Genomic DNA, 16,568 nt, shown 5'->3' with positions numbered 1-16,568 from the left:
AGGAGTAGTTTTGAGGAATTTTGTAAAAAACTAAGATATTCCTATCAGAAATTTGGCTTGACAATAAATTTATATACCTATATACTAAATAATTATCAATAAAACTCTTTTTGTTATATCATAATTCGCAGTTTTGATCTTAGATTTTCAAAGAAAATAAAAACAATCAAACTCAAACTAAACTAGACATAAAAAGATACTAAAATCAAACTAGAGCTGCATGTGTACATTTGCATATCAACACAACGTTTCCTGAAAAGTTGGATCACAAAGGAAATTATTGTTGACCAAAAGAAAGTAAAAAACTTTTATTATCTAAATGCAAATGTTACGTAGGAGTAGAATTTTATAGAGTTGTGTGATAAAATATTTAGATACTTGTAGTCAAATTATGTGGATATTATAATTATATTATTGTAAAGAATAATCTAGATGTATAGAATATAATATAATAAAGTATTCTAGAATATGAGAATAATGCCTATGTATGGATGTATCAGTTACAAGTTGATATTGAGAATTGAAGTGTTTCTTAGTTTCTCCAAATTACTAAATCTAATAAATCGTTTTTATATATCCGATCTCATTGTCCTCTTAAACTTCTTCCAAATATATTTTATATGCCAATAATTATAATGTTAAATGATAGTAGATTCCACATAATTCAAAATGAACATACCACTAATTCTGCCATATTAGTGAAAGTTTTTTAACAAACGATTTAGTTTTGTTATCGCCATATCTTAGTATTGCTTCTTTAAAAAAAAAATAGATTTGCAATGATAGTGTTATTATGACATTTATTGAATCATACTACAAAATGTACACCGACTTGTCCATTCTCATTACCTAATATCAATGTCGTTGCGTGTACACGCCGGCGTTGTCGTAGCACTTCCTCTCACGACGGCAGCCTGCCCACTATCTCTTCTTGCCTCGGCATGTCCCTAACTCTATAATTCCATTCTGAGTACTTGTTGATAACTCCACCATCTCAAACGAGAATGACCCTTCACCAATAAGAATCACCCCAAAGTCTTTACCGTGTCTTCCTAATTCAAGGTCACTATGTTAGGACAACACACTAATAAAATGGCTGCCAAAGTTTGGATTTGCTCCAAAAAGTTTGTATGCAATTCGATCCGGAAAAATGATCGTGTCGCTCTCAAGTCGTCTCATGTATATTATTCTCTCTTACTTTACCCTCCCTCCACTTTAACTATTTATCATTATTTTTCTAAAACGAGTGCAGAAAATAATTTGACTCTATTACCATAGAACTGAGGAAGTATTTTCTTTTCAATTATAAAAGCTTGAGTTTTTGCTCAATAACATAGAAACAAACAAATATTCTGCCTTAAAACAAAACTATTGAATTAAGATTACGTGATACTAGTATTTATAATTTTAAATACTTCACTCATCCACAAAAACATGCACATGTTTAATTAATGTAGTAGAATGTGGATTAAAAAAGTTAGTAGAATATGTTGTCATACTTTTATACTTACTCCATCTCACAAGAGTATGCAATATTTCCTTTTAGTCCGTCACACGAGACGAGAGTATGCACTTCCTAATTTTTGAAACTCTTTTATCTCTAATGAGGTGAGACTCATTCTCCACTAATAATATTTAAATTATTTTTTCTTTATATATCTATTACTTTACCAATTGTGCATTAAAACTCGTGTCTAACCAAAAGTGCATACTCTTATGGGACGAATGAAATATTAATTTTTTAATAAAATGAGAGTGAGATAAAGTTAGTGGAATGTGAGGTCCATTGCTAAAAGTAGTACTCAATTTGTCCCACAAAAGTATCAACTTTTGTTGGGTATAGATTTTAATGCATAATGGTAAAATAAGAGAGATTGAAAAAAAATGATTGTAATATTGTTACTGAATGAGTCTCACCTCATTAGAAAGATTTTTTTCCACTCATATATTATTTGTAGTTACCAAATTTAGGATTGGAATCAATCAATGAATAACAATCATATTCTCTTTGTATTCCTTGTGCTTACCAAGTACAACTGTACAAGGATGGAATGGAATTGTCATTCCATTCCCTTCTCATTTCATTCCATCATACCTAGAAGTTTGGATTTACTTAGCATTTTTTATCCTTTCTCACATTCATTCCATTACACTAAGCAAAGAGTCTTTGTCCTAGCGGCAAGGAGTTTAAACATTATTGTATGAGGTATCGAGTTCGAGTCTTCTTGACATCAGTTGCTATTTCATCTTTTTTATAGGAGTTTATTTATAACTTTCTCCTTTATATAAGAGTTTAATTTTTTTTAAGTTGGAATCACTCCATTTTGTCGTTTCATTCCATCCTACCAAGCAGGGCATAACATATCATTGCCTTGTATTTATTACTCTCTCCGTCCCAATTAAATTGGTACAAAACTTTTGGGCACGGGATTAAATGAAAGTATAATAAAATAGGAAAGAGAAAAAGTAGGAGAGATGAAGAGAGAGTAAAGTAACTGATGAAATAAAGTAAGAGTGATTGGATGTTTTGTTTATGTCAAAAAGGGAAATGATTCAACTTTGTTGGGACATCCCAAAAGGGAATACGACTCAACTTAGTTGGGACGGAGGGAGTACTTTTATCATTTTTTGCAAAATAATGAAGGATCTACCCCAAGATTGAGGGGCGTCCTTGAACGAGTCCGCATTAAAATCATTATGAGATGCAAGTGCATTTGTAAGTTATGGCAGGATTTTATAGAAAGAGGTGGGTTCGCGACGTTGGACACTCAAGAACCATGCATGGATGGGGTATGCAGTCGTCGATGAGGCCCACCAGCCACTTTTTCGGATTTTGCTTGCCTCCTCCTTACAGTTAATATCCAACTCTTGCTAGCCATCGCGTGAATTAATTTCGTCAAATGTTTGCTTTTGTTATGAAATGAACCGGATACTAATTATTATATTATTTTCATATTCAATCCAATGATTTGTGAATGTATGAAGCTTCATCCTCCGCCTACAAATAGGTGCCTGTTTGGATTTTGAGTGAGTAAATTAAGTAGGCAATACAAGATTTTATATGTCGATGAAACTAGGTTTTATCACGTATACACTCTGGGATGGTACGTTGGAGAAGCATCCCAATAGATGAGACAAGTCAATTGCCTAACCTAAGACACAAGCAGTGACGAAGCCACAGTAAGGCCTGGGGCCATGGGCCCTCGGGATTTTTCTTATTATTAAATACTCCTTCCATCCCACAATAAGAGTTATATTTTGTCATTTCGGTCCGTCCCAAAATAAGAGTCATATTTCACTTTACCATAATTGGTAAGTAGACCCAACATCCACCAACTTATTCCACTCAGATTTTATTATAAACCTAATACATATAAGTGAGACTTATATTCCACTAACTTATTCAACTCACTTTTCTTTATATTTCTCAAAATTTGTGGCATAACTAAATAGGACTCCTATTACGAGATGGAGGGAGTATATTACACGTGTAGAGCTAGCTAGCGCAGATGGCTACTGGTGGTGTCTTCCATATGATGGCGGATTGCCCAAGGTTTCATTTCCTTTTTTTATCTCTTACTTCACTTTATTCTCACGTCCTTTAATCGATGTTTAACCTCTCCTAAATTTTTTCATAGAAATTTTCTTAACTCTTATCTAGAAATTTTCTCACGAACATCGTCCTGCTCACCGTTGTGTATGCTCTGATAAATCAACCAAATCATTTATATGTATTTCATCATAAAACTCAAATCCATAGATATTGGTCAAAGTGATTGTTTCCGACACCAAATATACAGAAGATTATTTTAATAAAAAAATCAGTTTATAATCATTCAAAGGCATTGTTAATATTCAATTTGTTTTTTTATTTAAAATGCATACAAAACTGAATAAATTACTACCAAACTCCATACATTATAAACATTTATCAAAAAAGATGGAAAAAAAAAAAGAAAATACAGTACATTAGCGAGGCGAATCTGTAGCAGGTTGAACAGTTTTCATCTTCTTGCTGTTCTTGAGCTCAAACAATCCCTTCAAAAAAGCATCCACAATCTGCTTCTGCGATTCCAGCATCATCTCGTTCCGCTTCATCTCCATCTCCATCCGCGCCGCCTCCATCTCACGCGCCATCTCCATCTTCGCATTCTCCATTCTCACGAATCCTTCGCCCAGCGTTTTTATCGACGCCACGATCTCCTCCACCGCGCTCCTCCCCCTCTTCGCTCCGCCGCCGCCGATCACTGCTGCGAATTTGTTGCTACTGTTGTTGTTGTGGTTTGCTGGAACTCTCATCCAGAATTCTTCGTTTGGACTCTGCCTGTTTCTTATACTGTCGAAATTCTCTAGCTTCGATTGGAACAGTTGGTGGTTGAATCCGTCGCTGATGTTGAAATTGTTGAATATCTTGCCAGAGTTCTTCGATCTGGATTTGAATGAGGATTTTGGAATTGCGGTTATCGGTTGAGATCTGCTTCCGTAGCTCGCGAGATCCTGCTCGTGAGAGATGTTTTCCTCTGGAATTTCTGCGTAATCGATCGGGATCTGAGTTCCAGAGCTGAATCTCTTAGGTTTGACGCCGTCGGCGAATCCTAATTCGGCGCTGTTCTTCGATTTGAGCTTCAATTTAACAATATTCTGATCCAGCAAAGACTTCAGCCGAGCTGATCCGTCGCCGGAATCCTCCTGCTTCTGCGCGATCGGCGGCGGCGCGGTGCCGTTCTCCATCGCGTCCATGTTCTCGAAGAAGAACCACGACGAGAAGTACCTACCGCCGTGGTGCGGCGGGAGCGCGGCGGCACGCTGCCTCTCCGCTCTGTAGCGCTGGCGGAGCTTCTCGATCTTGTGGCGGCACTGCGCGGAGGTCTTCGCCGGGGACGCGCCGGCAGCACAGCGGCTCGCCACAGCGGCGGCGACCGCGTCCCAGTCAGCCGTCCGGAGGTAGCCGCGGCGGAGGGCATACCACCGCTCCCGGTACTCCTCGATGAGGACCAAGGTCTCCTCCTGCGTCCAGCACGGCGGCGGAAACCGCCGCGGAGGCTTCTCAGCTGGTTCAGCCACCGTCACCGCGTCTCCGGCCGACGACATCTCGTGGTTAGTATCGATTTCGGAACTTAACTATGATTGAAATTGATGATTGAGAAGAAGTATTGCACTTAATTATTTGTGAAATTGATGATTGGGAAGAAGAATTGAGTGGAGAGAGGGATGAATTGGGAATAAATGGAGAGGAGATGGGTACTGGATAGGAATGAACAGCATGAGGCGCACGATAGCGAGAAGGTGCGGTGGGTGAGGGTGGTGGTGGGAGGTGATTGAAATGATGATGTGAGAGAGGGAGAAGGGATTGAATTAGGTTGTAGTGGCAAAAGAGAGTGGGCAGAGGGGGTGGATGGTGACGAGGGGTGATGGATGCTAGCTTGCGCTGCTGCGGTGTGTGCGCAGTGAACCCCACACTACCCATCACCACCGGACGCGACGCCACCCTATCCCCACCCACCCTACCACCCTTTTCCCACCATCTACCTAAACCTACTATCCTCACTATTCTTTCCCTTCCCTTTTCTCTTTCCGTTAATAATTAGAGCATCCGCAGCGGTGGCGAAAGACGCCACCGCCGTCCGCGCCGTTGGCAAGGCGCAGGACCGCTGCCGCTGCAGCCGCGCCGCTGGCACGGCGCTGCTCGATGTATCGAGCACGTCTGTGCCAGCGGACGCACACGTGGCGCGCTCCCATTCGTCAACGGCATAGCCGTTGTGTTTAAACTTTTTTTTATTTTTTTTTTAAAAAATCGGTATTTAATTATAAATAATGCTAAAAAATAAAAAAAAATATTTTCCAAATCCCAAAAATATGGCCGTTTTTTTCCCGTTTTTTCTGAATTTTTTTGATTTTTTTTTTTATTTTTTTTCCCCAAAATCATCTATAAATACACACATTCATCATCCATTTATCACATCAAATCATCTCTCATTTATCACATCAAATCATCTCTCATTTTTAGGATTTTAATTATGTAATTTTTAATTTTTAGGATTTTAATTATGTAATTTTTAATTTTTAGGATTTTAATTATGCAATGTTTAATTTTATTTGTCATTTGTAATATTTATTGTGGGTTTTAAATGAATTTTAATATTATGGAAATGTTTTTGTGTAATTGAATTTTATATTAATTGTGCTCGTCCTTGCGGAAGAGCACAGTTGTGGGTGTTGTGCTCTTGCCAGAGAGCAGGCATGAATAGTACCGCCCGGGCCCACAACCGTGCCGCTGGCAAGAGCACGGTTGTGGATGCTCTTAGTATCTTATACTCCCCGTATATCATTTATCATTTTAGTCTCTTTGAAATCTCAATTCAATTACTTTTTTAGTAAAATTAATACATAAGAATTGTTATCATATTCAACTAATTTTTTTATCTATTTCTTTTATATTTTAAAATTCTTATCAAATTCAACCGAAACTCTTAATACTGAACGAAATCATTTCAGTTTTAGTTCGTTCATTCATGAATAATTATCTCATGGAGTACTATTTTTTACTAAGTATACTATTGTTAATAAATACAATTCATTTTACAAACTCTTTTTCTCACATTTTTATAAAACTAATAGTACTATTTTTTATCCCATAAAATTAGTTGCATCTCCTCTGAGAAACTTTTCACAACTTCGATCTAGTATTTATTAATATTATTTTTTGTTTTCTCATGGTAATTTACTAATTTCATATCAATAGTATATGTTATTTTTAAATTTCTGTTTTTAGAAGATATGTAAAAGTATAAATAATTAAATTTTTTTAGCATTTTTAAAAAATATTTTTTGAAATTGAGTCGAATGAAAGTAATAAAATTAGGTGGGTTCGGTATTTTAGATAAAATAATATATATGATTGAATTCTGAGATTATTTTAATTATAAGGGATTAGCTAGTACGGGGAGGTGAGTAGTATTATTTCTATTTTACTTCGATCTCTAGTCATCAACTTCAACCATCACCGCTGCTCTCTCTCTATCTAGAAATGGCAACCGCAGCACTCAGTTACTATACATAACATACACACAAATCGACTAACACTATCTTGGCTGTCGGTCGGTGCTCATTATTTCAGCGGTGTGCCTAAGAGCATTCATAACCGTGCTCTTGCCAGCGGCACGGTTGTGGGCCGCCCCACTTTTTCTGTCAGCTTTCTGGCAAGAGCACAACACCCACAGCTGTGCTCTTCCGCAAGGACGAGCACAATTAATTTAAAATTCAATTAAACAAAAACATTTCCATAATACTAAAATTCATTAAAAAAACCTAAATAATATTACAAATGACAAATAAAATAAAAACGACATAATTAAAATCTTAAAAATTAAAAATTACATAATTAAAATACTTAAAATTAAAAAAATCACTACTCGTTGCCGAATTTCGCCCACATGTGTTTGATTAGGTCTTCTTGTAGCTGAATGTGGGTTCGGGTATCGCGCATTGTGTGCCTTGTCTCGATCCTCTGGCCAACCGTCGTATGCTCACCTCGGCGTGGGGGAGACCTCGTTGTTGAGCTTCCGACTTCATCCTCGTCGTAGAAGCTAGCCGCCCTCGGCCCTTCGTCGGCTATAATCATGTTGTGTAAGATAATACACGTGAACATGATTTTAGGGGAAAAAAATATAAAAAATTCAGAAAAATGGGCAAAAAAACGGCAATATTTTTGGGATTTGGAAAATATTTTTTTTTTATCATTATTTATAATTAAATAACGAATTTTAAATAAAAAAATATTCAAAGGCAATAGCTATGTCGTTGCCCAATCGCGTGCCGCCACGTCACCTGCTTGTTGGCACGCCGCTGCTCGATGCATCGAGCAGCGCCGTGCCAGCGGCGCGGACGGACGCGGGTTACGGCGCCACCGGTGCGGATGCTCTAACTCCTAGTACTTCATTTCTATACTAAACAAATTGTAGAAAAATAAGGAAATTTAATCAAATTCTGATTTATTTATAATTTAAAAATTGATGAAAAAAACTATGAAGCTCAACACTGTTTGTAATTGTCACCCGTGCTTTAATATGTGTAAATTTTAATTTATATTTAATGTGATAGTCGAAATTTGAATATATATATTGTTTCGAATCTCATACAAAGAAACTTTTTCATTTCGATGACACACTAGTTTACATATTCAAAGTAAAAGATATGAGTAGTACATTAATAATATGTTTCATATAGGCAATTAGAATATATTGTTGTGAGGTAATCACAAGCAATGTTGGATTTCATTGGATTTCTAACCAATTATGTGCAGAAAGACTAAAATTTTGCCAGATTTCATGAATTTTGCAGCAATACGCACCCTTATATATTTTGCCAAACACATACATTATCAATTAATGACTAAATAATGTCTGTTTGCAAAAATTTGAATATGACATTGGCACACGCCATATGTATAATTCCTTTCAATAGAAGAGTAAAGTAACTAAATACTACTAGTACATGTATAGCAAAATCCGCCAAAACATATGATAAAATAAGAGAGAAAACCAGCCTAAATGAATCCGTTCTGTACTATAGTAATTTACAAAGAAAAATTGTAGAAAATTCATGAGAATTATATGAATCCATTGATCCATCCAATAAATGTAAATATAACATTATTGTGTGGCATCTAAAAATAATTAAAGAGAGGGGCGTCGTTACAGGCAACATGGACATCGTCAAAACGGTCAATTTTAAGGGCAGCCATCCAATCTCCAAAGGCGACACCGTTTAGCCACAGCAAGCCGATTTATTAGCACCTTGGGCAGCCCTGCCTGTCTGGCCTGGCTTGGTAATTTTTATAGTCTGAGGCTGCACTCACACCACATACGTCTCAATATCGTAAAGCAAAACATAAAGAATAGAGTAAGCTGACCGTATATACCTCTGACTTTGAGTTTGAGTCGGAAAGTCTTTGCTTTATGTCCTGAGCTATAGATAAGAAAACCTCGTCCACGTTCATGTTCGTCTTGGCACTCTGTTCAACACTGTGTTATTTAGATTGGATCTTTCTTACTTAAACACAACATCATAAGTGGCAATTGCTACTTACTGTCTCGAAGAATTTGATTCCGTATTCATCAGCGAGCGCTTGACCCCTACATTTAGGAACAGCCTATAAACAAATAAGCAATTTATGAGATTCAAGCGCTAGATAAACAAACATGTCTTCAACACGCAGTGTCACTTTTCTCAAATTTTGTAGATGCATTAGGCAATATTTCACTTGTAACTATGGAATGTATACATGTCAGTTTTCAATTACTATATGCATCTATAATTTCAAGTTGAGGTAGAGGAGAAGCCTAGATAATTAGTATTAAACACACAACAGGAACACGCACACAGATGCAAGCACAAGACATAGTGAGAGTGACACAGAGAGAGAGAGAGAGAGACCCGTTTGCTTTCATCCATGTCAGCCTTGTTGCCAACTAATATTTTGTTGACATTGTCGGAGGCATGTTGTTCAATATTTTTGATCCAGTTCCGAATGTCTGCAAAATGGATTAAGTCATTTTGACTAGATTAGGAGGTAATAAATTTATAGGGGCAAAGGCTAACAAGGAGCATATTAGCAGAATAGGCCAAGATTTTGACGATGGAAAGAGGTTTATCAGGGCTGGTCGGAAAATTGAGAAACAAGGATCAGAAGTTATTACTGTTGAAAGATGACTCGTCGGTGACATCATACACCAACAATATGCCCATAGCTCCACGATAGTAAGCTGCAAAAGAATACTAGTTTCTTAAGTAAAATACAATGTTTTGCACATCTAAAATGCTCTGCACAGATAGTAGGATGGAGAATAATAACCAACAAACAAGCTCATTTATAATGGTGAGGAATACTACCACTAGGGGCAATCAAGAGGCAAAGTTAGTCCACAGTTCTCAGTTTTCACTACAAAATTTCTGGCTTCTATAGTACTCCCTAATCAATCAACTACTACCTTGTTTCAAAGGTCAATGTGATTTCCATTTTCCATCAGATTTAAGAAAGTTGAATTTTACGACCTAGTTCAGTCCAATGATTCATATTGTACTATAGGCACAATAAATTAATCGATAACTATTACGAAGTATTCCCTTAACATGGTCCAACCAAGCAGTATCAATTCAAATAAACCTCGTCAAGAAGACTAATGAGCAAACAAGATTTTCGATTGAGCATTGTAACAAGGTAGTTGATTGATTAGAAGCCACATATTTTGTTACCTGGAATATAAAAGGTTGCTTTTAGAAGATTCTCAAGTTTTTGTTTATACCTTGTCATCTGGAGAATAAACTAGCCAAAAAATACGTAACCACATTACCAGTGGTGATAGTACGGAATCGTTCTTGTCCAGCAGTATCCCAAATTTGTAGCTTGATTCTTTTACCATCAAGCTCTACAGTCCTTATCTTAAAATCAATCCTGTATGAGAAAACAAATCATTCAATGTATGCCAAAATCCTGTCTGGAGTAATCAACTATTGAAGGAAACTAACCCTATGGTAGTAATGAAGCTGGTGGTGAAAGAGCCATCGGAAAATCTTAGAAGAAGGCAACTCTTACCCACACCTGAGGAAAGAAGATATTCATAACTTCTATGGTACACTTATCAAATGCAAATTGAAACAATCGCATCAATTATATCAAACGAAGAGCGAACAAACTCTCGATAAGACAATCCGTGTTTCCGAACATCCCGGGGACTAAAAAGCAACATCCATTTTCAGTTATTTCAAAGCAACATTCCTTTTTTTCTTATCATTCAACTAATTAAAAGGAGGTTTTAACATATGAACCATGCATTCTATCAAAAACTCAAAAGAAATATCTCAATAAATAATTGTTACTAGATCTTTGAATACATTATTTTCCATCAAATGTGCAAAAACAATAAAATCATCACCATACCCACACGAAATCATCAGAACAATAATAACAGGTGGAGCAACGACCTCTCCACATCAAATGCAGCTAACACCGTACAAAATCACACATTCTGATTCTCACATTTACATTAAAAACGCAATAATAATTTGCGAAAATTAAGCAATTTTAAGCGAGAAACACGAACCGCTGTCGCCGATCAATAGGAGTTTGATGAGGTAATCGTAATCAGCTCGAGCTCTGCCGGATCCAGCAGCCATCTGATTAACTTCGGATTTATTCAATTTTATTTTGATTAAGCAAACAGAATAAGCTGTCAATTATGATCATTTTTCATCACATCGTTTGGAATTTAAAAAATTGAAAAAATTAATTACGGCATACAATTTCCGAAAAAAAAACAAAATTTGTACCAGATCGAGGGTCTGATTAATGAGAAACGATGAAAAACGAAGAGGGAAGCGAATCTCAGCTGAGACGACTCCAAAGTTAATAAACTTTTTATTCTAATTTTTCAAATATTGTTAATTCTGTTAGCATTTGATGGATTTAATTTTGTATTAGTAGTACTTTATTTTAAGTTATGAGATTCTTCGAAAAAATAATTGTTAGTTATTCTAAAAATACCAAATGGATCCATAAATAGCATTTGGAAAGTAAGGATATTATGTATTTAGCAAAGAGTAGCAATGTATTTACAAATTATACTCAACTTATAAAATTTTACTACGTATAATTTTTTAAAAACTAATATTTTATTATTAGTTTGTTAAATTTAAAAATATTATAGTGGTAAATAAAGAAAAAGCAACTAGCTCTTAACTTGAAACCTGAGACAAATTCTAAAATCTAAATTACAATTAATGAAAGAACACGTCTACTATTATATCAACAAATTCATTTCACTTATTTTATCACAAAATGAATACTTTACATGTCCTAACAATTGTAATTTTAAAGATGATATCAATTTTAATGTGAAACTAATAAAAAATAAAAATCTAATTGAAATAGTGTTAAATCGTATATTATTAATAATGTACATGTGATAAAAAAGTTTATAAAAATAGAAATTAACTAGTTTTATGAAACAAAGTTTTTATAATATAGTATGATTCATATTGCAATTTTTAAAACTGTTTATTAAAACTGACGTCTAATAGTAATATATTTATACACGGAGAAATGAGACGGTAAATGTTTATGAATTTAAATAGGTTAAAATAAAGAAGAAAAAATAATAAAAAATTTAATATTTTGCCAAAATGAAAAATGACCCATCTCTAATTGTTCAGTTACGACTTTTTGAAGAAGCGGAAATATCTCAAGAGACAGGTGTCCAATTGAGTCCACTATCGTCAGAAAATTACCAATCATAACTCGACACGTGCTCAGTAAAAAACGTCAGAACTGTCCCGTATTTATACTCGTGTTTGGAAGGCAAACTAAGCCAAGCACAAAACAGAGCGGGAAGGCGTGACGAATCCCACAGCAGCTCAGTGTGGAAGCTTTGCCTTTACTCAGCTCCTCTTCTCTCTCTCTAGGGTTTTTTTTATCTCTCTACAACTCTTACCTCGTGCATAAATAACTAACGCTTGCCTTCATTTTCACGCTTGAGTATCGTTCGCGCGGAGATCTGAGTATTTTCCTTCTTCCATTGTAGGCGCATTTCTCCCTCCCGTGCTCTGTCTCGCCTCTCATCGCCGTTACAGGTGAAAATGCGTTTCGTCATATGCAGATCCTGGTTTCTTACAGTGTTTTCGGATTATTCTTATTCCTTTTGGTTTTTTATGCAATCGATTGTATTGATTGTACGCATTTCAGCTTGTTCACTTGATTTAATCCGTGTATGTGGTAGATCGGTCGGTATAGATCGTCGATCGCTTGAGTTTGCTAGCGGCGCGAACATTGCGTGTTTCGTTTTATGATTTTTGATGTGAACGAGTGTGTTATCGCCGTTGCTTTTTGGTCGGTGGTGCGTTAGATGAAAAAGCACTTCCTCCTTGTAAATCTCTCTATTGATGGATTTTTATGCTTTGTGATCCAACTCTAATCGTTAAAACGCTGGAAAAGTAACGGTGTGGACTGTGGAAAGCTCATATGCTTTTAGTTGTCAGTAAACTGATTGTAATTTGTAGTTATACTGTATTGTTTTGTTATTTGTCATCATATCAGTGTTCACTAGTTTGTAATTGGTCTTGCTGGTATTGCTAAGATATGAGCACATTGCATTGTTTTGGTAAAGTTGTCTATGTGTCACGAACATTTGACCATTCACTCCATCCTCTAAACCAGCATAAAGATAGTTTGTGTTCATGTTGTTCTGGCCGGTTCTGTTTGGGACATTGCACCTCATAAACTATGCACATTTAGCTATTGAATGAAGTAAAGAAGTTTAAAGTCACATAACTGTGTTACATTGGTTGAAAGGACTCAACGACAGCACTAATGGTCACATGTGATTTCATTTATAAAATTCTATATTCATGGAATCTTTGGATTCTCAGTGTAAATTTACATAATATTATTGTGTTCTTGACCTAACAGTTTTATATGATGATAAACATTTGTTTTTATCCTAATACAGCCAAATCTTCTTAGCTTCATTTGCATTGGATTTAGGTTAGCTAAGCTTATGTTTGTTGATATCTCGAATGCATATGCCTGCAGTTATGGCACCACCTACAGAGCAGTCGGAAAAACTCCCTGTTTTCAAGAAGCTGCCTCTTAATGAAAGGATACTCTCTTCCATGACTAGGAAAAATGTTGCTGCTCATCCTTGGCATGATCTTGAGATAGGTATGTGTTATTACCTCCCTCCTATTCAAATTATATCAAATGACACAAAAAACATGTAATGCTGTTGCACACTTGTCAATGCAGGACCCGGAGCTCCAAAGATCTTCAACTGTGTATGTATAATATGTATATGGCTTTTTCACTTTCATGTTCTATTAAAAATCTTGAACTAAATTGAAAATGTGTCACTCTTTCTATTTGTCATCAAAGCAATGATATATTCATAACATATTATTTATCCTAGAAATACATCTGTAATGAGTAATGGCCATACTTAAAATGCTGTTGTTATTATATCATGGTAATCTGAATCATAGATATTTTTTTACTGTTTCCTATCAATTTTGTGTTTCTATGTTTTGATATACCAATTATTTAGGCAAAAATTTGGAAGCGTGAACTTTGCTCGAAAATTTCAAAGCCATTGTTCATTAATGGCTGCTTCAAAACCCAAACACTACTTTTCCTGTCTGCCCTTTCACCTTGTCATCTAGATTAATCTGTTTGTGATACCTATCTTGCGATCTACTTCTGGCTTTTATGCCTGAACTATCACTCCCAGATTTACAAGTTTGTGCTTATTTCCTATACTATTATTTCACAGGTACTCCCTCTAGATGATTCGTCTCACTTTGATTGGGCATGGGTTTTAAGAAATATAATGAAAAGTGAGTTGAAAAAGTTAGTGGAACGTGGGTCCTACTTTTATATATTAGTTTTATAATAAAATGGGAGTAAGAATGAGTTAGTGGAATATGGGGTCCACTACCAAAAATAGTAAAAAGTGAAATGGGAAAAATTATATGGGACGGACCAAAATGGGACAAATTATCCGGGACGGATGGAGTATATGATAGCATCTTCCAAAGTTCCCTCGTTCTCTTGCATGTTTAATTGTGTTATTCCTTTTTAGCTTTATGTCAGTTTACTTACAATTGGGACTCACCTGATTGATTTCTGCAGTTTTTATAGCCGGGTGATTGGTTATCCGTTTAGCTCATGATAATAAAACACTTTTGATTTATTCTGGAGCTTCTAACTCCAGCTATCTTGTTTTCTTTAGGTGGTCGAAATAAGTAAGGGAAGTAAGGTGAAATATGAACTTGACAAGAAAACTGGTCTAATCAAGGTAAATAGTCAAGTGATATCCGGAGCATAGAAATCGATATAAAATTAATTATTATGATGCACATGCAGGTTGATCGAGTTCTATACTCATCTGTTGTGTACCCTCATAACTATGGCTTCATACCCCGCACACTCTGTGAAGACAGTGACCCAATGGATGTATTGGTCATTATGCAGGTAACATGCTGGTCTTGAAATTTCACCAAACATTTAAAATACGTCTAAACTATAAAGTTCTAGTGCGATCTATATAGCTAAAATGTGCCATAGCTTTACAATACATGTGTGTTTTGGTATATCGAACTAAGCTGCATGTTGTTTAGGAAAGTACGCTTTTATGACATTTTATTAGCAATGAGAACATACATGTGTTTTTTCTATTTTACTGAACTTACTCGCACTAAATACTATGCTTTGATTATGCATCATCGTGCTTTGAGTATGCATCATCGGTAAGGATATGCTGAATTGTTCATTTTTAATCTCTCTATTCTGCCAAGTTCATCATTATATGTGAGGCAAAAGTTGATAATCATGGAACCATGGGTGTTTTTTTGAAACTCAGTGGACTCTGCTTGAGTGTGATCTATTTGGAATTTTTATCTTTAAGAGTTCTCTAAACTTTGATGACAATAATACTATCTCCGCTGATATTGTCAGGAACCAGTTCTTCCAGGATGCTTTCTCAGAGCTAAAGCTATCGGCCTCATGCCTATGATTGATCAGGTACCCGTCATCAAATCCACATCATTTTATCATAAACGGAGAAGAGAGTAGCTTGACTTATCTTTTCGGAAACAGGGAGAGAAAGATGACAAGATAATTGCTGTCTGTGCTGATGATCCTGAATACCGTGATTATACTGACATTAAAGAGCTTCCACCCCATCGCTTGGCTGAAATCCGTCGTTTTTTTGAGGAGTGTATCCTTTGTTGAAGATTTTAATGAATGCTGCCCCTTTAATTTTTTTTCGCTCGATCAAAATTTATAATCTTCACCCTTTCGGAATTTGACCAATGACTGTATATCACCTTAATTATCATTTATCAAACAGACAAGAAAAATGAGAACAAGGAGGTTGCTGTTGATGACTTTCTACCAGCCACTAATGCATATGGAGCTATACAGCTCTCCATGTAAGCCATCACCCCTCCCTTTATATGAATAACATTTTTCAACTGTAACTATATCATAGCTTATCAGTGCAAAACGAACTCGGGCTAGTGTTTCATTACTTAGTTGAGTGTAGAAATTATATTGGTACGATATCTATAATAGTTGAGCAGTTGACGTACTGATATGAGACATCCCTGTACTTGTTTTCCTGGATCATTATATCCAACGGTCCTTCTCGTTCATATTCAATCCATATCATGTGCAGGGACTTGTATGCAGACTATATCGTGGAGAGTCTGAGGCGCTGATTTTCCCATCTGTCGTGGGGAGATAATTCTCCGACCTATGCGTAAGTAATATCCGTAAACTGATCCATATAATACTATATAGTAGTAAAATATTTTGATGAAGACGAAAACATTGTAATAGATCTACGGAAAAGGCATGTTGAAACTAAAGGTGATGGTGAAAACCAAAGTTAAACACCTCTGTTTTGTATAACTAACTGCAGTTTTTCATCTGTGAATTTGATTATCTATTTCTGCCTTCTTTCAGTATGCGTTGAAATGGTAATTGCTTTGTGATTTGTCAAAGCTTCGATTAATTTGTC

General features: G+C 35.9%; 3 protein-coding genes across 7 annotated transcripts; 1 reads left to right on the top strand and 2 right to left on the bottom strand.

Moving 5' to 3' along the window:
• Positions 1-3,969: 3,969 nt before the first annotated feature.
• On the bottom strand, positions 3,970-5,091 carry LOC121748065. Its single transcript, XM_042142273.1, has one exon. It carries the CDS (start codon positions 5,089-5,091, stop codon positions 3,970-3,972), a length of 1,122 nt encoding a protein of 373 aa, XP_041998207.1.
• A 3,314-nt stretch (positions 5,092-8,405) lies between these two features.
• Positions 8,406-11,439, bottom strand: LOC121746475 (ras-related protein RABE1c-like). 3 transcript variants are annotated; one of them, XM_042140317.1, is made up of 9 exons: positions 11,329-11,439; positions 11,103-11,183; positions 10,528-10,600; positions 10,353-10,453; positions 9,699-9,764; positions 9,436-9,533; positions 9,089-9,151; positions 8,921-9,013; positions 8,406-8,847 (listed from the first exon to the last, which is right to left on the bottom strand). In XM_042140317.1, the coding sequence occupies exons 2-9, from the start codon at positions 11,173-11,175 to the stop codon at positions 8,767-8,769; spliced, it is 648 nt and encodes a 215-aa protein (XP_041996251.1). In that variant the 5' UTR covers positions 11,176-11,183; positions 11,329-11,439; the 3' UTR covers positions 8,406-8,766. The 3 variants fall into 3 exon arrangements, with proteins under 3 accessions (XP_041996251.1, XP_041996249.1, XP_041996250.1); XM_042140315.1 differs by having other exon boundaries at positions 11,103-11,228; positions 11,329-11,431; XM_042140316.1 differs by having other exon boundaries at positions 11,103-11,175; positions 11,329-11,431.
• An 877-nt stretch (positions 11,440-12,316) lies between these two features.
• On the top strand, positions 12,317-16,512 carry LOC121747089 (soluble inorganic pyrophosphatase 4-like). 3 transcript variants are annotated; one of them, XM_042141073.1, is made up of 10 exons: positions 12,317-12,460; positions 12,579-12,627; positions 13,586-13,714; positions 13,799-13,827; positions 14,778-14,843; positions 14,912-15,019; positions 15,503-15,568; positions 15,644-15,764; positions 15,945-15,978; positions 16,224-16,512. In XM_042141073.1, the coding sequence occupies exons 3-10, from the start codon at positions 13,588-13,590 to the stop codon at positions 16,264-16,266; spliced, it is 594 nt and encodes a 197-aa protein (XP_041997007.1). In that variant the 5' UTR covers positions 12,317-12,460; positions 12,579-12,627; positions 13,586-13,587; the 3' UTR covers positions 16,267-16,512. The 3 variants fall into 3 exon arrangements, with proteins under 3 accessions (XP_041997007.1, XP_041997006.1, XP_041997005.1); XM_042141072.1 differs by having other exon boundaries at positions 12,318-12,460; positions 15,897-15,978; XM_042141071.1 differs by lacking the exons at positions 12,317-12,460; positions 12,579-12,627 and having other exon boundaries at positions 13,576-13,714; positions 15,897-15,978.
• The last annotated feature ends 56 nt before the right edge of the window (positions 16,513-16,568 follow it).

This window comes from Salvia splendens, chromosome 9 (genome assembly GCF_004379255.2).
Source record: "Salvia splendens isolate huo1 chromosome 9, SspV2, whole genome shotgun sequence".
In the NCBI taxonomy this organism is placed as follows: Eukaryota; Viridiplantae; Streptophyta; class Magnoliopsida; order Lamiales; family Lamiaceae; genus Salvia; species Salvia splendens.
The sequence above is the reverse complement of the archived record's forward strand: the minus strand, read 5'-3'. Positions and strand labels throughout refer to the sequence as shown.